Source organism: Schistocerca cancellata, chromosome 2, assembly GCF_023864275.1.
Source record: "Schistocerca cancellata isolate TAMUIC-IGC-003103 chromosome 2, iqSchCanc2.1, whole genome shotgun sequence".
NCBI classification, from domain to species: Eukaryota; Metazoa; Arthropoda; class Insecta; order Orthoptera; family Acrididae; genus Schistocerca; species Schistocerca cancellata.
In genome coordinates, this window is record NC_064627.1 from 785,306,113 (window position 1) to 785,333,310 (window position 27,198).

Here is a 27,198-nt window from a genome sequence, read left to right on the forward strand (position 1 = left end):
CAACAGATACCCCTCCATTGTGGTTGTACCTACGGTACGGCTATCTGTGCGGTAGTGCGCACAAAAGCAAGCCATGCCGCGAGCGGCGACAGGCCGTAAACACGCACTATCAGAATGCGACAAACAATGCGTGACACAGTACAGTAATGCATTTTCAGCTTAGAGTGACGCAAACACCTATAACAAAGAAAACAGCACTTATCAGATCAAAGCAAAATAAGCAATTGATTCAAACCAGACGAAGCATGTGAAAAAGGAAGGGTACCCGTACAAATATGGACGGAGTGCCTGACGCGTAGCAATGGCTACCTGGTAAAGCTTAACTGCTAAGCTTACGACTCGAACCAAACTACTGTAGCTGTATCGTCATTCATTCGACCTAAATTGTGTCTCATATTACAATGGACCAACTTTAGTTCGATTTGGAGGTGCGGCCGAAAACTTTACTCCCCCTTGAATTTCGAGTCTCAAATTTCCGGTGCGGCTTAGATTCGGGAATTTTTTTTTCCTTTATTTCAAGTCTCATTTTTCAGGTGCGGCTTAGATTCGAGTGCGGCTTAGATTCAAGTAAATACGGTACCTCTCACCACAGACAACGCAGTGGCCGACGGCTTTACTTGACGACTGGAGCAGTGGCGTTTGCATAGAGTTCTCAGTGCTCACAGACAAGCAAAACTGCGTGAAGTAGTCGAGCAAATCGATATCAACATATGATGATGGCAAAGAACTTTGTTGAAAAACCAACACACACACACACACACACACACACACACACACACACGTCCGTGCAGCACAACTCACACATTCATGACCACAGTCTCTAGCAGCTGAGGCCAGATTGTAAGTAGCAGCGCATGATGGAGAAGCAATCGGGTGGGGTAGGGAGGAAGTTGTGGTGGGGAGGGGGAGGGATAGCAGCATAGGGATGGAGGCCGGCAAAGTGCTGCTAGTGGGAGCATGCAAAGATGAGGTGGAGAGAGGGTAGGGCAGCTAGGTGCAGTCGGGAGGTTAGACGGAGGGTGGGGTGGAGAGGGGGTCGTAGCGGAAAAGGAGAGAATTAAAAAGACTGTGAGCGTTTGTGAATAGAGGGCTGTGTAGTGCTGGAGTGAGAACAGGGAAGGGGTTAGACAGGTAAGAACAATGACTAACGAATGTTTAGGCTAGGAGGGTTACGGGAATGTAGGAAGTATTGCAGGGCAAGTTCCCACCTGCACAGTTCAGAAAAGTTGGTGTTGGTGAGAAGTATCCAGATGGCACTGACTGTGAAGCTGTCATCGAAATGAAACATGTCGTGCTGGGTGGCGTGCACAGCAACAGGGTGGTCCAATTGTTTCTTGGCCATGGTTTGTCAGTGGGCATTCATGCAGAAATACACTTCTCCCTAGCATTTTAGAGAACAAGTCAGACATTTCAAATATCCTTGAAATTTGTACCATATTTGTCTCATTGTCAACAACAATAAAGAGCAGACGAGTCCATAAATTGAGGACTGTTTTCACAATATTTACAAAAAAAAAAATAATTTCCAGAAACACATTTGGTGAATTACATCAACAGTACCTCAAAGAGCACTTAAAAAATGTAAAAGAACCAGTCAAATCCTCAGTTCTGCACCATAATATTGAACAACCTGCTTGTGATGGTAAGTGGCAATATACCAGGGGTGCAGGACTTAATTCTGATGCAGACCTACCAGTCGAGTGGATACGATTGGATGTGATTGTGCATACAACCACACCTCGTGATGCACACAGCATGTGAATGCCCACCACGTGATCCAGACTGGTTCAGAGTGTAGTGCAGCTTGGTCAGTGTGAGAGCAGCAGTGCAAAGGGGGTGATGGTACTCACAGTGGAGCAGCAGGTGTTCACTGTGGAAAGTTATGTGACTACAGAGTCGTGGAAATGGTGTGGTCTGTTGTGGTGTCAAAGAAAAAGTGTCGTGCAACACTTAGACCATAAATGGCATAAGACAAGGTCTGTTTTGAACAAGTCAAAAAAACAGTCTGAAATTTGCTCGCACACCAGAAAATGTGGCTGCATTTCACCAGAAAATGCTCCAGAGATCTACCAAACCAACCTAATGCCTATCACTAGAGACTGGCATATCACATCGATCGTGAGGACAAATACTCCACCTGGAACTGCATATCCATCCCTACAGAGTGCCTGTTGTCCTTGCATTAAAACCAGTAGATGCTCCTCAGTGCCTCCAATTTCGTGAGTGGTTGTTCACTGAGATAACAATGAATGGCTTGGACATGGCTCTGTTATTTATGTCTGATTAAGCCTGGTTTCACCTGAGTGGTTACATCAACTCACAAAATCACAGGTTCTGGGCAGCAGAGAATCTGCATAGCTTCCACGAAACACTGTTGCATGATCAGAATATTGGGGATTGGTGTGCAGTGTCTGCATGCCACATTATTGGATGTGTTGAATTTGGCATGTTAGAATGCCAACATTTTGAAACTATTTGTGGCGGCATTAACAGAGAAGGAAAAGACCTGCAGTTACTTACAACAGGATGGAGCAACTGCCCAAACAATTGGCTGTACCTTGGAGCACATTCACACAATCTTCATGATTAACAGAGTAGTTAGCAGAGGTCAATCTGGTTATGGCCCTAGCTGGACACCCAGGTCACCTTATCCATCAGTGTGCAACTACTTTGTGTGGGGAGCCCTCAAGTCTAACGCGTACTGCAACAACCCTCATAGTGTTCAAGAACTACAGCAGAACATTTTTGATGAGACTGTAGCAGTTCCAACACTTCAGCTTTGATCCTTCAGCAACTTGCTGACCATGGCCCAAAAGTGCCAGGAGATGAATGGTGGTCACTTGCCAGGAGATGAATGGTGGTCACTTTCAACTCCTGCTATAGTCAGGATAGAATTGTATTTTCTTTCCTGTGCTGTGTTTCTTTGTAACCTGGAACTCTGTTCTCTGGGCCACTTTTAGTTGCCCCACACTGTACTTTCAAACATAGCTTCACTTGTTTCTCTATATCAATTAATCTATGTTATAAAACTACTTCGCTTGATTTCTTAAATTGTGACTAATGTGGTACATATATTCTTTGGGGGAATTAAAAACTGTAGCCATTTAAGTCAACAAACTATGCTTCACATGTTGGTTCCCATAGTGTAGTAACTGTACATTCCATAATGCTGGCATTTCTTGTACAAGCTAATTAAATTCACAACTTCATCCTGAGTCCACTTCCTGTCAGCTACCTCCATCACTTTATTTGCCTACACATCGCTGACAATCACTTCACAGTGCGTATCCATCATGGCAGCAGTTTCAACTATCTTGACAATGCTGCTATATGTTTATAGGGCAGTTAGTTGGAGTGTCTATGAAGCGCAATGGCTAACACGCCAGTCTCTTGCTCATATTAATGAAGGATCGAGTCTCCTTGGTGCCAATTTTTTTTGTTTATTGGTTCTACATAATTTGTCCATGTTGTTTTCATAAATTATTTGCTGTGTTGCAAATCTGTAACTTTCAAAATAGGTTAACTGCTTGTGCTGTTCATGTAGGAGGTAAAATGGGCGATTTATTCACTCAGAAACATGCCATGGGCACAAATTATGGCTCAAAATATGCAGTTTCGTGAGTGCTTTCATTTATCGTGAGCGCGAGAATGGCAAAATATGAGTATATTGTCAACAAGCGGTAGCATAAAAATTATGAAATACAGCACAAATCCTGGATGCAACTGGTTGTTGAGCACTCACCTAGTATTACTCTCAGCCTTCCCAACAATGCTGGTACAGTTTTTCTTGTCTGGGAGCTATGGCAAACAGCTCTCAACACATAGAGGTGCCGCCTACACAAGAAATCTAAACTCACAGAGTGCAACTACCCGAGATCTAGACCCACTCTCTAACACTACTGGCGAACTGACTCTCGGCACTGTTAACACAACATGTTTTGCTCACAAAATATGTCAGAATGAAAAACACCCTTGTGTATACCTAGCTTAATGAAGTACTTTCTGGTCTACGCACAACTTGGAGGTGTTTTCATGAGACATATAAGCATAAGTGATGTGTATGTCTCAGTTTTACTGTCAAAGATGCCTGGTACAAAGTGCATGGAATATGTGAAAATGTTATACATTCAACAAGCTGTACCCTCTACCACATTGAATCACATGTTAACGCTATATCTGGAAAAAAATGTAATTATTGGTAACTTATGTAATCAGTATTACAGTCTTATGAGACAGTAATGATGTTTTAAAAATAATTTAGTTTTGTGACCAAAACCCAATTGAACCTCTCTGTTTTTACCCACCCCTCAGAAGGAAATCACTGATGCACATGTTTATTGCATACAGTATGCTGAAAAGTATCAAAAATATGCTGTTTTAATGCTGATGATAAAATTTCAGATTCAAAATTCTTTACCTGAGTGTCTCAATATGGCTTCAAAGATGAATCGCTCTGAACTGCATACAGACCATGATTCTGCTGTTCTCTGCAGATCTTCTAACACTGACAATGCGTATTTCTCGAATAGCCCCTCTAAATCACATTTCTCATTATTGCCCAGCAGCTTCAGCACACCTAGATGAGAAACAATGACCATTTTGTACCATTTTTAACCAGAACATCTCTAAATTTTGATCACTGTATGACTTTGAGAAAGAATACACACAGGAGAAAACTTTGATTTGATAAATTCTGAAAGTAAAATACACATTTCAAGAAATAAGCATACAGGATATTGATGGGGACAATGTATTTTATCAATAAAAAGTGATATTGGTACACAGAGAAGTCAAGATTTTACCAGAAGAAAACAGAAACATGAAAGCTGTATGAAAACAAGAAGTGAAATACAGGGTGTCCAAAAAGTCTTTCCCTGATTACATAAATTGATAACTCAGGTTAGAAGTAAGATAAAAATATGAAACTGGTGTCTATTTGTCTACAAACTGTCAAAGTTTTTTCCACACATCAGTAAACTTCCACTTCCATTGTTGCCCAGTGACAGTACACGTCGATATGACTTTGTGGTCAAAATGCTATCATGTATTGAGGATGATGATGGTTATCTCAGATGAATTGCCTTTTCTGATGGAGCGACCTTTTTTGTCAGTGGAGTAGTGAATCACCAGAGGCAGTCCGAAGGTGAATGTTTGGTGTGCGCTATTGCGCGATCGAATTATCGGGCCATTCTTCTTCGCTGAGGCCACCATCACATCTGCAGTGTATCTGGACATGTTTCAACTGTATGCTGTTCCTCAGCTGCTTCGGTATCACCCTGATGTCTTGTTTCAGCAAGACGGTGCACCGCCTCATTGGGGTTTGGATGTCCGTGCCTATCTTGATATGACCTTTCCTGGGCAATGGATTGGTCACGATGGGCCAACGGTTTGGCCTCCACGCTCTCCTGACATAACCCCATTAGACTTCTTTTTATGGGGTTATGTCAAGGACGAGGTCTACCGAACACGTGTACCAGATCTTGAAACCCTGCGGCAATGGATAACCACAGTTGTTGAATCGATCCCTCCAGTGATGTTGGCTAATGTGTGGACAGAAATTGAATATTGCCTAGATGTGCTACGTGCTACCAAGGGTGCTCATGTGGAAGTTTACTGATGTGTGAAAAAAAACTTTGATAGTTTGCAAACAATTAGATACCAGTTTCATATTTGTATCTTACTTCTAGCCTGAGTTGTCAATTTATGTAATCAGGGAAAGACTTTTCAGACACCCTGTACTTAGTGTTAAATAAACAAAGGTATCAGAGACAATCATCCATGTTACAGGTATTATGACAAGCAGTTAATAAAACATAAAGTTCAGTGTGACTAGATTCTCAATTCTCCGTTTTGTGAATAGTGTAGATGTATGGAGAATAGAGAGGGAGAGAGGTGGGGGAGTGGAAATTTTTTAAAGTATGAACTGATAAAATACTAGAAAGAAAAATGAGTACCAAAATAAACAGAGGTACTTCTCAAGGAATTAAGAAATCTATTTTTGATTATTATACAATTTTTCTCCTTCTTTATCTCACATTTTCACCCCTCTCTCATTCTAGTTTTTCGGCTGTTTCTTCTATTTTTAGTGGCATATCATGTGAACATATCTACTATGAAGACAGAATTCTACCTAGCATGTTGTTTAAATCTAACAGTTGATACTGACAATACTAAGTTGAGCAGCAAGCTCTGCAACTTGCAGAAAAAACATGGCCTTGTCCACTGTTTGAGTGTGGTCATTCATACAGATGACAGGTTGCTCATGATCATAATGCAGTGCTAAGATACAGGAAGTAAAAGAAGATATGTGCTAGCTCCTCCATATAATGTTCCAAATTCTTTTTCTCGCAGACTAAGCATTATTTTTCCTATTTCCCAGTCATTACTTCCAATTTTCTTCTTCTTCTTCCTCCTACCTTTGTTTCTCTATTTTGCCGAACAGTAACTCTGCTAACAACTACATCTAATGACTTATTATGAAGAGGATAGTTACTACTCACCACGTAATGCAGATGCTGAGTCACAGATACACACAACAAGCCCATCTGCGACCAGCATCTCCGCTATTTGGTGAGTAGCAATTATCCCTTTTATAATATTGTCACATCTACTGGCTTGATATCTATATCTGCCTCATGGAAGCATTTTTCTTCCTATCCCTCCAAATGCTCAATTGTTCCTATTGTACCTAGAAGACTAGTTGCCTATCCCGTATAAATTCTGTGCATGGAAAAATTCACATTGTCCCTAATAGTCTCCCATTTCTCCAAAGAAACTTTCATCTCCAAGAAAGCCACTCTGTTCAGATTAAAAGCAGCTGATAACTACAATTGAAGTTACACAAAATGATCACAATACGATGAAAAATGTGAGATATACTTTATGATAAACGCTCAGATACCATACATATACTCTAATTTGGAAAGCCAATGGCCATGGAACAGAAAGTGGCATGAATCTCTCTCCAGTGTTCTCAGAACAACAATTCGAATATAGTATACAACATAACTGTTCACAATGGGCTGAGGCAACATATGGCTTACATAAATAGGAAGAAGAAAATGGAGTAGGGGAAGATTGAACGGATAAGACGAAAAAGCTACTGGGTAAAGAAAAGAAATAAGTAAATAACAAAATAAAAAAAACTGCAAATATTCTTTAAAATGCAACACTAATGAGGGAGCCAAAAGTATGTAGATGAAAGGAAACACAACATTTGGACTTTCATGGATACAATCCCTTTTGTAAGGAATGAGAGGAGAGGTACACTACATGCAGTAGACTTAAAAAGTGTGTAGCTGTCACTTTATATTCAGCTCATGGGGTGTTGTCTCAGCATGTTAGGCCTGGGTTTGCATGTAAACAGTGTATGTCTAAGAAAGCAAGTGAGTATAGAATGGTAGGAACCAGGTGGGGGTGGAGGTGGAGATGGTTTCTCCAGTCCCATTAGACCACTGCTTTCTTTGAACCACTATATCCAATGACAATCTTATGTTTTTCTTATCAAAGATAGCACCAACACTAGATTTCACTCTAATAAAGACTCATTCATCTTTAGCCATAATAAATCCATTTAACAAATATAAAAATATTCCACGTTGAATCATAGTTAGTTCAATTCTTCACATTTTGCGTTATCTCTATTATCCTATAAACATTTTTACCTTGATACTTGTTACACACTGTATTTTGTTTGGAATACCACAACTCATTATTAATTTGTTTACAATATTGTTTCAATATGACTTAACAACCTTACACATAAAAATGTTAAAAACATTACCTACAGCATCATCTGCAATTTTCTGCTCATTTGTCAGTCCAAGAGCTGAAATAATAACAAAGAAGAGATGTTGGTGTGCAGTGGAACTGCTCTCTGCATCTATACTGATAAGGGCTGTACAACAACGTAGCAGCTGTTCTTGGTATGCAGCCTGAAACATCACAAGCCATTCAGGAAAGTATTTACATAATTTAATAACTGAAGACCAAACAAATAAGTTGGATTATGAAGGACAGACTAACAATTAGTAAACTAACACTCACTTGTACATCTATAACATCTATCAACATGGATGATTACAAATGCATTCGTGTGTATCATGAAAAGAATTAGACTCCTGTTTTACCTTGCTAAAGGTCACTAAAAATGTCTTTTCCAATCACATATAGTGTATGATGTTTAGAATAGCTACATATTGCCTGCAAAATCAGGCTTACTAACTAAATGTACATTTTCTAAAGTAGTTTTCATTACCATAATGCCTATTAGTAGAAAAGATCATCTCAGATCTCCATTGTTTTAACCATACCTGTATGTTCTCAATAGCAAAGCAGAAAACAACAATTTTGCTTATAATTCTGGCAATAGTTATTTTATACAGATATTTAAATGTCAGAATATAAAAAGCATTATACAGACACAAAGCAAACGATACGAGCATTATAGCGATCATTTACTCATCTCTACATTTAAAACAGGCTCTGAACAAAAAGCAAGCAATATAGAGCCAGGAACACACTGAGTTTGCGACAAGTTTCCAACTAAGAAAACTCGAAAGTTTCTGGCTATTACTGGATGGCTAGTGTTTACATGATATGTGGGTACAGAATAATGTGTCTGGTCAGATACAACAAAACACCGATGTAGAACTCAAACTTGTGTTTATATTTTGAGTTCTGAATTTGTCTAAGGCACTGTGCCTGTTTTGTAAACAGTCGGATAATGAAGGGGATGAGACAGCAATCGTGGAACTGACAATGTTATATGTGTCAGTGGAGCATTTATCGAAAATCATATGTAAGGATTATTAAAACATACTGACACAAACTAGGCAGCTAACTGGCATGAGAACACAGTGTGGATAGCAAGATTGGCACCAAGTCAATGGACAAAAGCACTGTAATTGTAGCAGCGTCATATCCGGTAGATTTGCTTGGGGGCCTACAAAACTAATGACTTATGGTTCATGAGCAGGTGGAATTTTATTCTGAATAAGGAAACATGATTTTTTGATACTGTAAATATTGTGTAGTGCCTGCTTTGCTTTGTGGTTTGAAGTTACTTGTGCCACTGTTACTGTTTTAGAAGTGTATGCAATCAATTGTTCTATGCCACTAGAAGACTTATGCGACAGAACAATGCCAACCCCGAATTGAGAGGCATCTGTTGCCAGGATGAAATGTGTTCCTGGTTTGTGAGGCCATGCAGGAAGCAGAATTCAATCACTTTTTTAGCTTCCAGTACACTGCTGGTCTAGAGGCAAACAAGTGAAATTTGATTCCCTTTACATGAATGTGATTTAGAGTATAAATTTGCCATAGAAATTTATGTTGTCTAAGAATGACTGGAACTCCTTCAAATTTTTTGGCATGCGGGGAATATCAATCATTGTTACGCAGTGTGTGGTTTTCATTCCCATTCACTAAGTCTATTAAACAGATGTTTCTAGTTGTTTTGTTGTTGTTCTCTGGTAGACAAAGTGAGTATAAGGTCATCTAAATAATTCACAGCTTGCCGTAACCCTCTGTATCAGCTGCTATAAGATTTTTTTAAATATTGGAGAACTTGCAACACTAAAATGTAAGCTATTGTACTGATATAACCTGAGAATCGCAGTGGTTACCATACAACACTTTGATTCTGCACCTAATGGTAATTGCAGGTAAGTGCCAGATAAAACTATTTCACAAATGGACCTTATGGAGTAGATCTTGCCAATTTTCTTCATACTTCCAAGATTTGTAGGTCAGTGTCCAGATATCAATTTCTTAAAGCATAATGATTCAGTTCCCAAAAGAACTAAAAAAAAAAAATGCTTTTGAAGGTTGGAAGATTTCTGAGCATTGTTAAGTATAAAACAATTGTAGTTTATTAATGAATGTATTGGTAGTTCAGTACATAGCATAATCGAATTGTAATCATAGTTTCTTGGTAAAAGCATACTTTATTTTACTTTTTTAAATTCCAAATTTATTAAAAAATGAAATCTTAACCAACAAAATAGAAACTCCAGCTAGGAATATGGATAATGTAGGAAAAGATAGATTGCTATTTACTGTAAATGAGATACGTTAAGCTGCAGACAGGCACAATTAAGACACACAAAACTTTCGGCCACAGCATCCATCAGCAAAAGAGAAACACACACCTTTCATATACACAAGCAACAAATATGTAACCATAATTTTTAATAAAATAACATCTGCATGTATATCAACAAATTTAGAACTTTTTACAAAAATGCAAAACACGAAGAGAAAATTCAAGATTTTTATTTCTAGAGATTTAACACTACTGCTGATGTATACAATTTTTTTTTCATTTAACAAAAAGGCATTTTGCATGCTTGTATAAATTTTAATTTGATTTCATAGCCGAGTAATTAAAAATAAAAGTATGTTAATTTCATTAAATAATTGTAATTTCATATTTATCATTTCCATTTGTTAATAAATAAGGAATTAAAGAAAAAGTACAAAAAAGAAGTATGCTCCAAGCAAGGTCTGAACCAGTGACTTTATGATTACAGTCCAATTATGCAAGTGTTGAGCTACCGACAAATTTGTTAAAAAATTACAGTTTTAATACTTAACACAGCTTGGAAATCTTCTAGTTCTTAACGACAAATTTTTCTAGTTTTTTGGAGATTACATTATACTGCTTTAAGAAATTGCAAATCCTATAATTATGAAGAAGATCAAAGAGGGATAGTTTGTAAGGTCCCCCCTTGTTAGAAGAAAACTAGCCTCCCAAGTAACTTTGGCAGGAAATCTTCCACACACTGAATCATATAAACATTTGTATTAGACTAAACATTAACAGATGCTTCAATACTGCTACAAATTTGAATTCTGCCTTTAGTTTTTTTAATAACAAACACTATGTGAATGGTGTCACAACATCTCATGCCTCAAATTCCACTTTAACTGCTCCCATCACAGCAAAAGGCACGGGCGTAGGTCAAAAAGTAAAATGAAGCATTAGGTTTTAATGATATCTGTGGTTTAATATTTCATACATAACCCAGATCCGATTTAGACAGTATTCTTTACACACACACACACACACACACACACACACACACACACACACACACACACACACGAAAATGCAACTCACACACACGACTGCAGTCTCAGGCAACTGAAACCACACTGCAAGAAGCAGCACCAGTGCATGATGGAAGTAGTGACTTCGTGGGGGTAAGGAGGAGGCTGGGGCAGGGAGGGGGAGGGATAGTATGGTGAGGGTGGCAGACAGTGAAGTGCTGCAGGTTACACAGAGGGCAGGGGAAAGGTGGGGAGAGGAGGGGAGGGGGAGAAGCAGCGGAAAAGGAGAGGGATAAAAAGACTGGGTGCGGTGGTGGAATGACGGCTGTGTAGTGCTGGAATGGGAACAGGGAAGGGGATGGATGGGTGAGGATAGTGATAACTTCTGTATCCGCCACCCCCAACATACTATCCCTCCCCCTCCTCGCCCCAGCCTCCTCCTTACCCCCACCAAGTTGCCACTCCCATCATGCACTGGTGCTGCTTCTGCTGCTCGCAGTGTGGTTTCAATTGCCTGAGATTGCAGTCGTGTATGTGGATTGCATTTGCATGAGTATGCGTGTGTATGTATGTGCATCTATTGTTGATGAAGGCCCTTATGGCCAAAATATGTAATTGTGAGAGTCTTTTTGTTGTGCCTATTTGCGACTCAGCATCTCCCCTATGTGGTGTTTTATGAGAGTCTTATGGGTGCCCAATGGCGAGGTTCTCAGTGCCCTGACACTTATTAAAACAAATGAATGTGGAGAAGAACTAAAATTATCACACACGCATGCACTCAAAATGACCATACAGTCACTCTATCTCACATGCACTAAAATCAATGAGGATGGAAGATAGCTAATCAAGAAATTAAAACAGAGGGAAAACAAAACACAGAAGAGCTAAAAGAAAAGCACAGGGAAATATAACTGGCTGACCACTTACAAAAAGCATGAGTGAGCCAGCCACCCTGTTGACACATTAAAAACATCTCCCCGAAATTTTGTTAGAACATTGGACAATTCACAAAACTAAAACATGAACCACATTCATTTGATCATTACATAAAATAAACTGCAGATCCTCCTGCAAATCTGTCGCAGTCCGCTGGTCGGCAAATACAATGCAGTCCAATAAAATGTAGTGCACCGCAATCTGCACGCCACAAACACCAATCATTGGAGGGTCATCTCACCAGAATAAAACTCCATGCATCAGAGGGCTGTGGCCTATGAAAAGATGAGTAAGAAGGACCTCATGCTGTCGACATGGCTGGAAAGAAGTACTCCACGGCCGGGTTGTGGGCTTGATGACACGGAGCTTGTTGTCGGTCACTTCTTGCCACTCATCTTCCCATTGACAAAGGACTTTATACCTCAACAGCGAGGTGACAGCATGCAGGGGGATAAGCACACCGAAAGACCTGACGTTCGCAACATGCCTTCTTGGTTGCTCGATCCACCCTTTTGTTGTCTGCAATTCCCATGTACCCTGGTACCCAGTAGAGATACACCTCCCCCCCCCCCCCCCCCAGTCGCTGTAGATGGAGGAGGGCATCCTGGATAGTCGGGATTACTTTATCTGCTGGATAAAAACACTGCAAAAAGTAAAGGGCACTCAAAGAATCTGAACAGATGAGAAATTTAACACTGTGAGAATGCCTCATCTGCTCTAGTGCCCGCAAGATCACATATAATTCTGCGTCAAAAACGGTAAATTCGGAAGGCAGTCTGACCCTGAGGACACGAGCCAGGAAAACAACAGAGCAACCAACGGAGTCAACCTGCTTACACCCATCCATAGAAACAGCTACATGGTTGTGGTGCTCAGATAAAACTGCAGTTTCACCGCATTAAAAACGGAAGCAGAAGTGCTATCTCTCCTGTACTGCACCAAATCTAAAATCACTCTGCACCTCTTCAGTAACCAGGGCGGCAGACAGTTAAAACCCTGGATTGGGGGTGGGACTGGAGCCACACCAAGTAACTCCAGCACATGCTGCACGCAGATCCAAAATGGCATCATGGCTCGTGTACGGTTGGAAAAAAGGTGCTTCAGATGTGGACAAACAACAATATGGTGTGTGTGTGTGTGAAGTTGGAGCTGCAAGGAACTTACATGCTTGGCTCACCATGAGGAGCTGGCGCCAGATGGTAAGTGGTGTTTCCCCATCTTAGCACAGAGGCTGACTAAGGGACTGGTCCGATAAGCACCCGTGACCAGTTGAATCTCCTCATGGTGGACAGCGTCTATGTTCCACAAATAAGAGGGACTCGCTGACCCAAACACCATGCACCCATAGTCCAGCCGCAAACAAACGAACACCCAATAAAACTGGAGGAGACGCACCCTGTCTGCCCCCTAAGATTCCATCCTGGATTTCCCATTGTTTGATTACGGTCTACGTATACATTTACATATGATGTTGACTGTTACTAAGCCCTTTAAAGCAGCAGAATGGTTACTATAAACTGATAAGCCAAAACATTATGATCACTGCCCATTATGACATTCGATGCCGCCTTCCAGCATTGCGCGCACTAGACATGGTAACAAAAGTATGTAAGTGGAGCAGACACAGATGGAAGATCTCCCTAACGAAGATATAGGCACCAAATGGAGAGATCCATTGAGATAAGTGACTTTGACAAGAGGACAGATTATTATTACACAAAGCCTGTGAACGAGTATCTCAAAAACGGCAAAGCTGGTCGAATACTCATGTGCTACTGTCATGAGCTTCTACAGAAAGAGGTACGAGAACAGTGAAACTACCACTAGGTGTTGGACATCCATGACTCTTCACAGAGTTTGGGTTTTGGAGGCTTGTCTGCTCTGTAAAGTAGAATAGATGGTGATCTGTGACATCTCTGCCAAAAGAGCACAGTGCTGGTGCATGCACAAGTGTTTCAGAGTACACCGTTCATCATACATTGATGGAAATGGAGATCCACAGCAGACCACCCCTACGTGTTTACATGTTGACCTAACAACACTGTCAATTGCAAACAACTACAGTGTGCACAGGACCATTGGGATTAATGGAAATGTGTTGGCTCTTCAGTTGAATCACATTTTTACTACACTAGGTCAAAGGCTGTCTCCAAAAATGCCGTCATCGAGGTGAATGGGTGTTCGAAACCTGCAGCATGCCATGGACATAAGCTGTTTGGAGCAGTATTATTCTATGGGAGACATTCTCCTGCATTACATGAGATCTGTGGTAGTAATCAAAGACACACTGATAGCTGGGAACCTTCTGAATCCCTTCATGCTTGATGTCTTCTCTGATAGCGATGTCATCTTTCAGCAGTATGACTGCCATGTGTCAGAGCCAGAACCATGCTGTAGTAGTTTAAGGAGCATTGAAGTGAGCTCAAGCTGACATCTCAGTGACCAAATTCGCCTGATGTAAATCCTATGGAACCCATCTTTGTTGCTATTGGGTGCCATCACTGCATACGCACATTAACGACCCATTATTGATATGAATTGCATATCTCCACAAACCTACCAACAAACTGTTGGATCCCTGATAAGCAGAATCAGTAATGTATTTCGTCGAAAGATTAAAAATAAGCTATTAAGCAAGTGGTTGTAATGTTTTGATTCATCAATGTATATTACCAAACTAAGGTCAGTTGCTCCCAAACACGATGATATCATTACTTTGAGTAGGTTTCTCGTACCAGCGGAGGTGAAATTTGTGCAAGACAGACAGCTGTTAGATGGCCACATTTATATCAAGAAAAATACACAGTGTTTTGCTGTGGGAAATTGTGTCAAACTGGTGCAGCCTTTCTTCATTTTCACAACACTCTGCGAACTATCATCATGATAAGTACCACCATTGCTATGGAATTTCTATCTGTGTGACATTGTATTTTTGCTTGATACAATGAGGAGGAGGCAGAATTTGTAACTATAAAAGGTAGTCAAAAGAAAATGAGACAGATGACAAAAAAGTAAGAGAAATGTTTGTTATTTCAAAAGTAATTGTCATAAATGTTAAAAAAATTATCCCACTGTAAGACGAGATGGCCGTTGTCTTCAAGGAAAAATGTTTGCGGTTGCTTGAAGAACCACAATTGTATCCAAGCATGCACATCTTTGTCTGAAGCCAATTGATGGCAAAGAATTTCTTTCTTCTGGACTCGAAAAATATGGAAATCAAATGGAGAGAGATTTGGACTGTATGAATGATGTGTAAGTGCTTCCTGGTGAAACTTCTGCAGTGTAGTCAAAATAACCTTGGCAACATGTGGGCCTGCCCATCGATTTGCTCTGAAAGAAAGGTGCTCTCATGGGTTTATGGTTCCACAGCAACCGCAAACATCATATTTTGTGCTTACACCAAACAAAATATCAATAAAAAAAATCTTGTAAAAAGTTAGGTATTCTATTTTGAGTAATAGTACCTGTCTCGACCAGCAGATATTTTTGTGTGCAAGAAATTCAGCAATTACAGGTACGTGTTCTCTGAAATTAGAGGGCTGAGCTCCACGAACTGTTGCTGCCAGAATACGAAGTGCACCATCATTTGGAGAATCCTCAAGTGGTGGTAACAGCAGTTTTATCCATAGTTCAGCAGGTACAAAATGTCCTAGTAGTTCACATCCACGTTCCACCTGCAATATGGATAGCAACTGACATTATTTATAGAACTTGAGAAAATTCCATGCCCTAACTTACTCTTTAACAGCAAAAGTGGAGACATACCAAGAAATATCAAGCTTCTGATGAGGCTCAAGTATAGAAACATTTTTAGAAGTATCACTATTTCTGTCTTTCTGTATACACCTTTCTGCTATAATTAACCAATATTTTGAGACAGAACAAGGACGCCAATACTGAGAAGAAATCAGAAACTATTTCAGATGGTTCACATTAATGTTTTTATTATGACAGTACACTGAGGTGACAGAAATCATGGGATTCCTCCTAACATCATGTCAAACCTCCTATTGCCTGATGTAGTGCAGCAACTTTAGATGGCGTGGACTCAACAAGTCACTGGACATCCATTGCAGAAATACTGATCAGTGCTGCCTCTATAACCATCCATAATTGCAAAAGTGTTGTCAATGCAGGATTCTGTGCATGAACTGACCTCTTGTTTATGATCCATAAATGTTCAATGGGATTCATTTTGGGCGATATGGGTGGCCAATCATTCACTCAAATTGTCCAGAATGTTCTTCAAACCAGTCATGAACAACTGTGGCCCAGTGACATGGTGCACCATCCATAAAAATTCCACCACTGCTTGGGAACATGAAGTCCACGAATGACTGCAAATGGTCTTTAAGTAGCCAAACATAATCATTTCCAGTCAGTTTCAGTTGGGCTTGAGCATCCAGTCCATTCCATGTAAACACAACTCACACTATTATGGACCCATCACCTGCTTGCACAATACCTTGTTGACAGTTTGGGTCCACGATTTTGCAAGGTCTGCATCACACTTGAACTCAACCATCAGCTCTAACCAACTGACCAGGCAATAGTTTTCCAGTCACTAGGGTCCAACTGATATGGGCACAAGCCGAGAAGAGGCACTATGGGTGATGTCGTGCTGTTAGGAAATGCACATCTGTCAGTTGTCTGCTATCATAGCCCATTAATGCCAAATTATGCCGCACTGTCCTAACCAATATGTTTGTCATGTGTCCCACACTGATTTCACACAGTATTACTTATCTGTTAGCACTGACAATGCCACGTAAATGCCACTAATCTCAGCTGTTAAGCAAATGCTGTTGGCCACTACATTGTTCGGGATGAGAGATAATGCCTGAAATTTGGAATTATCACCACGTTCTTCTGACACTATGGATGTTGGAATACTGAATTCCCCCAATGATTTCCAAAACTGAATGTCACAAGCATATATCTCCAACCACTGTTCCACATTCAAAGTCTGTTAATTCCCATTGTGCGGCCATAATCACATCAGAAACCTTTTCACATGAATCACGTGAATACAAATAACAGCTCCACCAATTAACTGCCCTTTTATACCTCGGTATGTGATAATACTGCTATCAGTATATGTGCATATCACTATCCCATGACTTTTGTCCACTCAGTGTATAAGCTTCTATAGATGATGGATATGGGAAACTTTACCAGCTTGAGGAGAGGAGCTCTGGTGTGGAAGCAACTGAATGAAACATTATAAACAAAAATTATTAAATTTCAGTTTTACTGTTGGCCTGCTGATGAACATAATAAACCAATTTATTACAAAGTACAGAGAACCTAGGTTGCATAGGTGCTAACATTCCACTGACAGAGTTATTACAAATCTACTTCACTTTGTAATTTTTGAAGTTGGTCATTTCTGCGTCATAGTTCTTTGTCTCAAATTAATGTAATTGCCTTTCACCACCATCCCTCAAAGTTTTTATCAGTACCATGGAAACATCGTGGGTGATTCAAACATATGTGAGGACATATTAATATGCTGGGTGTCCCAGAAGTATTTCTCTAATTACAAACATTCATAAGGCATAAAATACGATCATAGACAAGTACTTCTTATCTTGAATTTGCTAGTGGCATATTCAGGTTTTTGTGTACATACATATTTACTGTTACAATGATTGTTACAGGGTCCAGTAACATAACAACAGCAGAATCGGTACACCATTTGCAAGCAACATGCACTCACACCAGAGGAAAGCCCAATGTGTCCTCTAGTATCATGAGAGACAATCACCAAAAAAAGTCAAGAGAAAGATCCAGATGGCACACCACAAACAGCCACCAGATGTTAAAATCACCAAGATGTGATATGCAAAGTTTAAGGAAACAAGGGTGTGTCCTAGGACTGGCAGACCTGGACCTAGTGCGCAGACAATTCAGGCAGTGAGAGACACCTTTGTGAGCAGTCGCAAGAAGTCAGACTACAGAGCCTCTTGTGAATTTCAGATTCCGAAGACATCAGTGCATCACATCCTACATAAACAACTTCTTTCCTAGGCATACAAAGTCCAGATAGTGCAGTCCCTGCAACCAATGGGTTACTGCACTTGTTATGATTTTCCTGATGCCATGCTGGCTGAGACTGAGGAAGATGATGACTATCTGAAATACGTCCTCTTCTCAGATGAGAGGCAGTAAAAGGAGCATACGCCAAAATTTATTTTAATCGTGTATATGTACACAAAAACTTGAATAGGTCTCCTGCATTTAAAGATAAAAAGAAATGTGTCTTCTATTTTATACATGTTTGTTTTTGGGGAAAGACTTTTGGGACACACTGTTAGATCCATAATTAAGATAGTGACAAATCTGCAAGTCTTACTAACATTCTCAACAACCACACTTTCATCATCACGAGCTGTGCGCACAAGTGTGGGAAGCAGGCGTGCCAAGTGCTGCATGATATGCTGCTCTGCATGTTGCAACAATACCACAACCAGCTGTGCTGCTCGTATCCGCACATCTGCTCGCCAGTCACAAATGTCTCCACAGACAGCAGCCACTATTTTCATCAGCTGCCTTTGAACCAGCTCGCGACATCCCAGATTAGGGCGTCTAACTGTTACAGTAAGAAATGACAAGCATGAGTTCTATAATAAATACAGCACTTTCTGCAATGTTTACATTTATAATACTGGCAACAAACAACTGTAATAGGAGGATGCAGTATAAACCTACAACACATTGCAAATACCGTTCCTATACAACACAATAAGCCCAACTATGGCAATTGTTCTACAATGGGAGTATTTACAATGTACTGCCATTTCAAACACATGGCTTTATTTAAACTTATATAATAGGAATACACAAAAGTCCAGTAAAAGCAGTAGGCCACATAAGATGGTGTATCACAGGCTACTGCCCCACCTTTGATGTATAACAAGTTATACCTCTAGTGAACAATACAGACAAATTTACTACTAACAGCATGAATAATTCACTATTTACTTCACAGAAAATAATTATGAGCCTAAAATTGTAAATTTTTCCAGTCGCCATATTTCTCTCACATTGGATATGTCTACATAAAAATTTCAGAGCTAAATGCTAAGTAACAAGTAATCAACAATACGGTAATATGTGCTTCCTTAAAAAGTTTCATCCTTCCCATTTCTGTGTAATTTATTAATAAGGAAGAAGTCATGCAGTGTGGTTTTAAATACTGTAACTGTTTTTCTGTTTCCTGACATATAATTGAAGACAAAGATAGAATCATTCTGTCATTCATCAGAAACTCAGAATTCTTGCACACTAGTTTTGGCACTTTTTTCCATTTTAGAGAACATATTTTTACTTTTTATTTGTTGCTTAATTCTGGCCCCATGAATCTTATGTTGTACAGTGTATGAAAGGTACAGAACAAGTTGTACGCATTAAAAATACAAAAAAATGTGAGAGAGAAATAAGGTAAGGTACAATATTAAGGTGTAATAATAAAACTATATAACAGAGTTCAACAAACATTATGTAACTTGTGTCAGACTTATACACTATAATTTGGTAAAACTGTAGCATTCAGAGTAATAATAAAGCTAACAATAAGTACAATTAAGGATCAAATAGTGTTAATATAGACTACTAAATTTTCTCTGAAAGTTAAGAAAGAGAAAAAATTACAGACTTTTCTAATGTAACTAGTTTTGTTGTAATATGAAACATAATATTGAACATTACACAAACTAAAATCTACACTAGTTGAGAGTACAAAGAGAAATAATAGCTGGCGTGAGGGGGGAGGGTTAGGCGGTAGTTAGTGCCTATCTGTGAAGACCTTTGTGAGACCTTTAGCATACTTGTAACACTATCGACCTTTTTAGAGTCAAGAGACTTTGCACTAATGAAGCAAAGAATGAGATTTGTACAGTATGCAGTGTATAAGAGGGTTTACAGAAGACAATATTCTTTGACGGTGTGAAGTTCAATGTTTGTATGCAATTAACAAATGTTTATAATGTTATGTAAGTAACAATAAGTATGTTTTATTTAACTATGTATAATTGTTTGTAAAGTGAGGTCAACACCAGCTCAGGGCTAAAGTTAAATATAGATGAAAACCAGTAGGGATTTACCAACATTCTGGAAGGTCGGAAAAGGTGGAGATTTTTTGCTGCTAATGGAAGCAGGTAGGAGAGGGGAGAAGTGGAGTGAGTCAGATAGGTGCAAGACACTGTTGAGGCAGATGATGAAAGCTGATGTGCACTGTACTCCGCAGTATTGTTTAAACAAAGTCAAAGTTTAACTGCTTAATAGACAGGAGTGAAGAGGAAGTGCTAAGGTACAAGTTTGCAACGCTTTAGAGGAGATGCAAACTTACATCTGCAATGAGTGTTGGTCTAAGGCATCCATTACTTAGTCTGCCGCAGATCCCCAGGAAAGCCAAACTCATATTTGCGATGGTATAAGTCGCATAATTCGATGCCACGAAGACAAGTAATAATCTCCGTCGCTGCAAAACGGTACTTGCCTTGAAAGCACCTAAATCTCCAGCAACTGTGCTCACAACAACACTAATGAAATTAACCGTCCACAGTTCTGCATACGAGCTGTGTTGCAAAGTTTTTGTGTGTTTTCTTCAATATTTTTTTTTTTTAAATGCAAATCTACTCATCTAACCTAAAGTGTTCCAAGTAAGGTTCCTTTCCTATACTAAAGAGAATGAAACTGAGAATCCACTGGTGTGAAACAATACTGCGCAATTGCGTGTTTTCTTGCAAAGTAAATTTAAATTATCACTCAAGTGGAACAATTAAAGCAAATGTGGAGAATATTAGATTGCCTTGAAAGTAAGTAAAGTAAATAACAATTCTACCTAGTGTGTGAACTTGGTTAATGGGACCTTCTGTCCTAGAAATTGTGTAAAGCAACTATTTCAATAAAACTGAGAAAAACCAAGTACAAAACCTTTAGCAATCAATTTGATACTTACAAAAGTATCGTAAAACATTTCTTGTGTATAATACATATTTTCAGAGGCAGTGTTGCTGATCTTACCTTCAGAAACGGAAGTAGGTATTATTGTCGTCTGAGCATTGTTTTCATGGACCAAAACTTTCTAAGTGTGTGCATGTAACCTACTCTGAAAGCAGTCATTATTCAGCTATCTACGTGCATTAGCCTGTTCCTTCAGTGACAGAAATTATTAAAAAAGAAAAAGTTTTAATAAGACCCAAAATATAGAAAAGACCAAATTTGGTGAATTTGTTGAATAATGCCAACCGATTCATCATTTTACCTGGCGACCATGTTTTTCAGTATTACTATCACTCGCAAGAAGTAGTTTGATGGAATAGAAAAGCTGCAACCAAGACTATACGATAACTTCACATTTGACCGAGCTTTATCCATTATGCGGCATCTGAGGTCACTAGTGGTTGTTAAGGAGGTAGTTGTGTTTAAGTGCTTCAATTACCGAAGCTAGACTAACATCTGAAGTGCTAAACGTAATGGGAAGAGTAGAAACCATGAGTGTTGAAAGTGGTCTTTAGACAGGACTAGAACACTGATTACGTCTACATGCTATCGTTATGTATGTCTTAAGGTGACAGAACTGCATTTACACCACCATGCTACTGTTATCTATTGGGCAAGATAATTTGCGTCACTGTTGATGCACTGTCTATGGATGGCTGGAAGGTGGTCACAAACACAAAAAAAACAAGCACTGTCCGAACAGGCCCTGAAGGCCCAATGGTACCGACCGGCCAACGTGTCATCCTCAGCTCTTAGGCATTACCGGATGCAGATACAGAGGGACATGCTGTCAGCACACCACTCTCCCAGCCTTTATCAGTTTTTCTGAGCGGTGTTGCTACTTCTCAATCAAGTAGCTCCTCAACTGGCAGAAGGTGGTCATGCCCACATAAAATGCCATGCAGAAATTTCAAAAGAGCTGGTATATGACATGATTGCTTTCATAGATGACTCTGCAGCTGATGGAGTAGGATAAGCCTGTGACAGGAGTCAAGTAGGATATGCTGGGCAGGGTTGGTGAATGAGGCATGTCTTTCACCTGGGTTTTCTACAAGCAAGGTAGCAAGGGGTTGGAAGTGGGAATGGTCTCTTTGTAGTGACAAGAATTCCCTTGCCCAGTTATACTGATGGTCTCACAAAGGCTTTCACATAAAGGCACTACCCCCCCTCCCCCCAGCCACCCAATATCACTCTGTATGTTACTGAGCACAACATGCTAGAATTCGGTGGCTGCTTCACAACCCATACCATCTGGATCCTTCCCTCTGCACCTGCTTTTCTGAAGTACTTAGATGGGAGCTATACTTGCAACACACACTTTGCTCCTGTAATACAGTCTCTGCTAACCCACGTCACATACCCGCTACCCAACAGTTTCCTCCTCCACTGTCCTTTCACCCTTCCCAGTCCACACCTCCCTTTACCTTCATCATGCACCACACCTCACCAGCTCTGGTGCCGTATGTCACATGCCTAGTCCATCTACGTGCTACCCTGTGCCTATCCTCTCTTTCTTCTCTCTCTCTCTCTCTCTCTCTCTCTCTCTCTCTCTCTCTCTGTGTGTGTGTGTGTGTGTGTGTGTGTGTGTGTGTGTGTGTGTGTGTGTGTGTGTGGGTGTGTGCAGGCACATGAACTCAAAAAGTTTTCATTCTTTTATGTGTGTCAGTTGATGACTAATACTTCTGCTATTTGGTGAGTGGTCTCCTTTATTCACAAATTAAGAACAGCCAGAAACACTCATTTAGATGGATAATTGGAGGGGGACAAAAAATTGGTAGGACACTCCAGAATCCAACCACACTGTAACAGATTGAGACACATCCACTTGCTGTGAGGCTTATGGATAAATAGTATTAAATCTGTTACAGTGACCTATATACATCAGCATCATACATTTATAGAATTAAGTACAAAAGTCTGTAGTTTTATTTGTAAGCTTTTATTGGATGCACAAAAGAGAAATGTTTATTGACTTTATAATTAGCTATTAATATACTTAAAATAATAATAATAATACTCACGACCAGTGGGATAATCTTCACAGCTTTCTGCCAAGAAATCCAGTTTGTCTTTCAAGTCATTTTCATTTTCTTTAGCATATTGTAGCCCAATATTCTCCCAAAGCTGCCATGTTTCCACACGAATCTCTTCAAGTTCATCACTTAAGCTGCAAGAAGAAAGAGCAATGTACACACTGAATTAATTCTGCACAGTAGTGAGAAAGCCATAAAAGACAAACTACTATTGGTATTTTACACTTACTATACATGTCTATATTGCAACCCACTTTAATAAAGTGAGTGGTACAAGTTACTCTATATAACATTACCATTTTCTTCCTTTCTTGTTACCAACACAACAGTGTATAGGTAAGCGTATGTATGAACAAGTTTCCTCTGATTTTACCACTACAGTCACTTAGCAAAATATGTATGGGAGAAATTAGTACACTCCTTCTCTCTTCTTCGAATGTACACTCTCAGAATGTTAACGTAAACCTCTTAGTGAAGCACAATGCCTTTCTTTGAGTGTCTGCCACTGTGTTGGATGACCATCTCATTCGATGATACTGTAAATGATCGACTTGGTAAGTTAATTATATTTTATTATAATTCTTCCAAAGAATTGAGCCCAGCATCTACCTTTCCTAAAACTAGTTTTATATTGTAATTCCATTTTATTCCCTTCAGAAACCAATTCCTACATATCTAACAGCTGGTGACTGCAACCAGTGATTAACCATTAATCATGTAATAAAACAATAACTGGTCTTTCTCTATTTTTGTGTGGCGGACCAGAACTCTAATCTGGGATCTCTGACATCTGTGGGCAAGTGCTCTACCAACTGAGCTACCCAGAATGACTTATGACCCATCCTCACAGCTTGTCGCTGTTATATCCTTCCTTCCAGGAGTGCTAGTCCCACAAGTCTTGTGGGAGAACTTCTGTGAAGTTTGGAAGGTAGGAGATGAGGTACTGGTGGAAGTAGATCTGTGAGCTGGCAGAGCACTTTCCCATGAAAGGCGAAGGTCTTAGGTTGGAACCGTCCTGGTACGGCACACAGTTTTAATCTGCCACGAAGTTTGGACCAATATTCTTTAAGCTTGTGTTTTGTTCCTAGTTCACAGGTTGGAATCATTTTGAATGCCTTCTGGTTGGCAAGGAACTGTTGTTAACTACCCACTGAGTCTTATGAATGAAGAGGTGCAAGTTTTTCAATACTTGTTTTTTTTTTTTTTTTTTTTTTTTTTTTTTTTTTTTTTTTTTTTTTTTTTTTTTTTGGGGGGGGGGGGGGGGTTAAGGGCGCTCAACTACTGAGGTCATTAGCGCCCAGTCACAATTGTTAGAGCACATAGAATCTAGTAAAACTCAGGGGGGGGGGGGGGACACCAGAAAGTTCGTACAAAGATGCAGATAAAAGAAGTGAAAGAGTTAGATGTCTTTGGACAAGCCAGTCAAAGTAATGAAACAAAGAACATGAGCAGCTGCTCGAGCGTCATCAGCTAAAATATCCTGTAAAGTAGATGGCAGAGACAGTACAACACGAGATTGACTAAAACGGGGACACGACAATAAAACATGGCGCACTGTTAATGCATGACCACAAGGGCACTGCGGGGCTGGGTCACCGGAGAGCAGGTAGCGGTGGCTAAACCGGCAATGCCCAATTCGCAACCTGGTCAGAAGGACCTCTTCTCGCCAAGATGGTCGGGAGGAGGTTGTCCAAGCAGTTGGGAACGATTTTACTGCCCGGAGCTTGTTTCCTTGAAGTGATGACCAAGTATCCCACCACAAGGACACAAGCCTCTTACAAACAACCCCACTAACATCAGATGACGGGACACAATGGGAGGCAGGCCGAGGCAGGAGGACTGCAGCCTTGGCTGCAGCATCAGCGGCCTCATTCCCAGGCACTCCTACATGGCCGGGAACCCACAGAAAGCTGACAGGAGAGCCATCATCAGCAAAAGAATGGAGGGACTGCTGGATCCGTTGCACCAAGGGATGGACAGGATATGGAGCTCCAAGGCTCTGAAGAGCACTGAGTTAATCAGAGCAGAGTACATACGATGAATGGCGGTGGCGGCGGGCATACTGAACGGCCTGATGGAGAGCAAAAAGCTAGGCCGTAAAGCTGGAACACTGGTCGAGGAGCTGGTATTTAAAGGTGACGGCCCCGACGACAAAGGCACAGCTGACACCATCGTCAGTTTTGGAGCCATCAGTGTAAATAAAGGTGTGACTGGCAAGTCGCGCACGAAGTTTGACAAACCGTGAGCAATACACCGCAGCCGGAGTACCCTCCTTCGGGAGCGAGCTGAGGTCGAGATAAATATGAACCGGAGCCTGGAGCCAAGGTGGTGTCGGGCTCGCACCCTCTCTGAAGGTGGTAGGGAGGGCAAAATCCAATTGTCGAAGCAGGTGATGAAAGAGGACTCCAGGGGGCAGCAGGGCAGACAAATACAACCCATACTGACGGTCGAGAGAATCGGCGAAGAGTGACTGATAAGAGGGGTGGTCGGGCATTGACAACAGCTGGCAGGCATACCGACAAAGCAGTACGTCGCGCCGGTAGGTCAATGGTAATTCGGCAGCTTCAGCATAAAGACTCTCGACGGGACTAGTGTAGAATGCTCCGGTCGCAAGACGTAACCCCCGATGGTGGATGGAGTTGAGACGGCGTAAGAGGGATGGCCGAGCAGACGAGGCTCCCATAATCCAGCTTTGATTGGACTATGGACCGATACAAGCGAAGCAGGACAGTGCGATCTGCTCCCCAAGATGAACCACTAAGAACTCGGAGGACATTAAGGGAACGTGTACAACGGGCAGCCAAATAAGAGACGTGCGGAGACCAACAAAGTTTCCTGTCCAGTGTGAGCCCTAGAAACGTAGTTTTTCCACGAATGGGAGAACAACAGGACCGAGATGTAAGGATGGCGGAAGGAATGCTTTATATCGCCAAAAGTTGATGCAAACCGTCTTCTCTTCAGAGAACCGGAAGCCATTTGCCACACTCCATGAGTATAGGCTGTCTACACAATGCTGAAGGCAGCGCTCCAGGAGGCATGTTCTCTGGGCACTGCAGTAGATCGTGAAGTCATCGACAAAAAGAGAGCCTGAGACATTAGGTGGAATGCAATCCATAATTGGATTGATCACTATGGCAAAAAGGGCTACGCTCAAGACGGAGCCCTGAGGCACTCCGTTCTCCTGGAGGAAGACATCAGACAATACAGAACCCACACGTACCCTAAACTTTTGATATGTTAAAAAGGAATCAATAAAAAGGGGCAGGCGACCGCGTAGACCCCACCTGTGCATAGTGCGTAGGATACCTCGTCTCCAACAGGTATCATACGCCTTCTCCAAATCGAAGAACACTGCTACCGTTTGGTGCTTTCGCAAAAAGTTGGTCATGATGAATGTCGACAAGGTCACAAGGTGGTCAACAGCGGAGCGGCGGCGATGAAAGCTGCATTGAACATTGGTAAGTAGCCGTCAAGATTAAAGAATCCAAACCAATCGAGCGTTAACCGTGCGCTCCATCACCTTACAGACACAGCTTATAAGAGAAATGGGGCGGTAACTAGAAGGAAGGTGTCTATCCTTCCCGGGTTTGGGTATAGGAACAACGACGGCATCACGCCAACACATGGGGACTTGACCTTCGGTCCATACGCGATTGTAGGTACGAAGAAGGAAGCCTTTGCCTGCCGGAGAAAGGTGTGCCAGCATCTGAACATGAATGGCATCTAGCCCGGAGCAGAGGACCGGGTCAGTGCAAGTGCACGTTTGAGTTCCCGCATAGTAAAGGGGGCATTATAATTTTCCAGATTCAGCGAGTGGAAGGAAGGTCGCCGAGCCTCTTCTGCCTCTTTCCTGGGAAGGAAGGCAGGGTAGTAATGGGCGGAGCTTGAAACCTCCGCGAAAAAGCGGCCGAAGGCGTTGGAGACATCCACAGGATCAACAAGGACCTCATTACCTGAAGTCAGGCCAGGTACCGAGGAGTGGGCCTTAATGCCCGACAGCCGGCGCAGGCCACCCCAGACGACAGAAGAGGGAGTAAAACTGTTAAAGGAGCTGGTGAAAGAGGCCCAACAAGCTTTTTTGCTGTCTTTGATGACTCTACGGCATTGCGCTCGGAGTCGTTTGTATCCAATACAATTCGCCAACATAGGATGGCGGCAAAAGGTGCGTAAA

At 41.0% G+C, this 27,198-nt stretch overlaps 1 protein-coding gene across 1 annotated transcript in view; it reads right to left on the minus strand.

The window, feature by feature from the left end:
- The window catches only part of LOC126162640 (dynein axonemal assembly factor 5), a 117,638-nt gene that overhangs the window by 80,176 nt on the left and 10,264 nt on the right, over nt 1–27,198 (minus strand). The window contains exons 3-7 of the mRNA XM_049919274.1: nt 23,016–23,161; nt 18,348–18,580; nt 15,453–15,662; nt 7,784–7,934; nt 4,418–4,576 (exon numbers count right to left, since the gene is read on the minus strand). Coding sequence (XP_049775231.1) covers nt 4,418–4,576; nt 7,784–7,934; nt 15,453–15,662; nt 18,348–18,580; nt 23,016–23,161 — 899 coding nt within the window. The remainder of the gene's footprint in view (nt 1–4,417; nt 4,577–7,783; nt 7,935–15,452; nt 15,663–18,347; nt 18,581–23,015; nt 23,162–27,198) is intronic.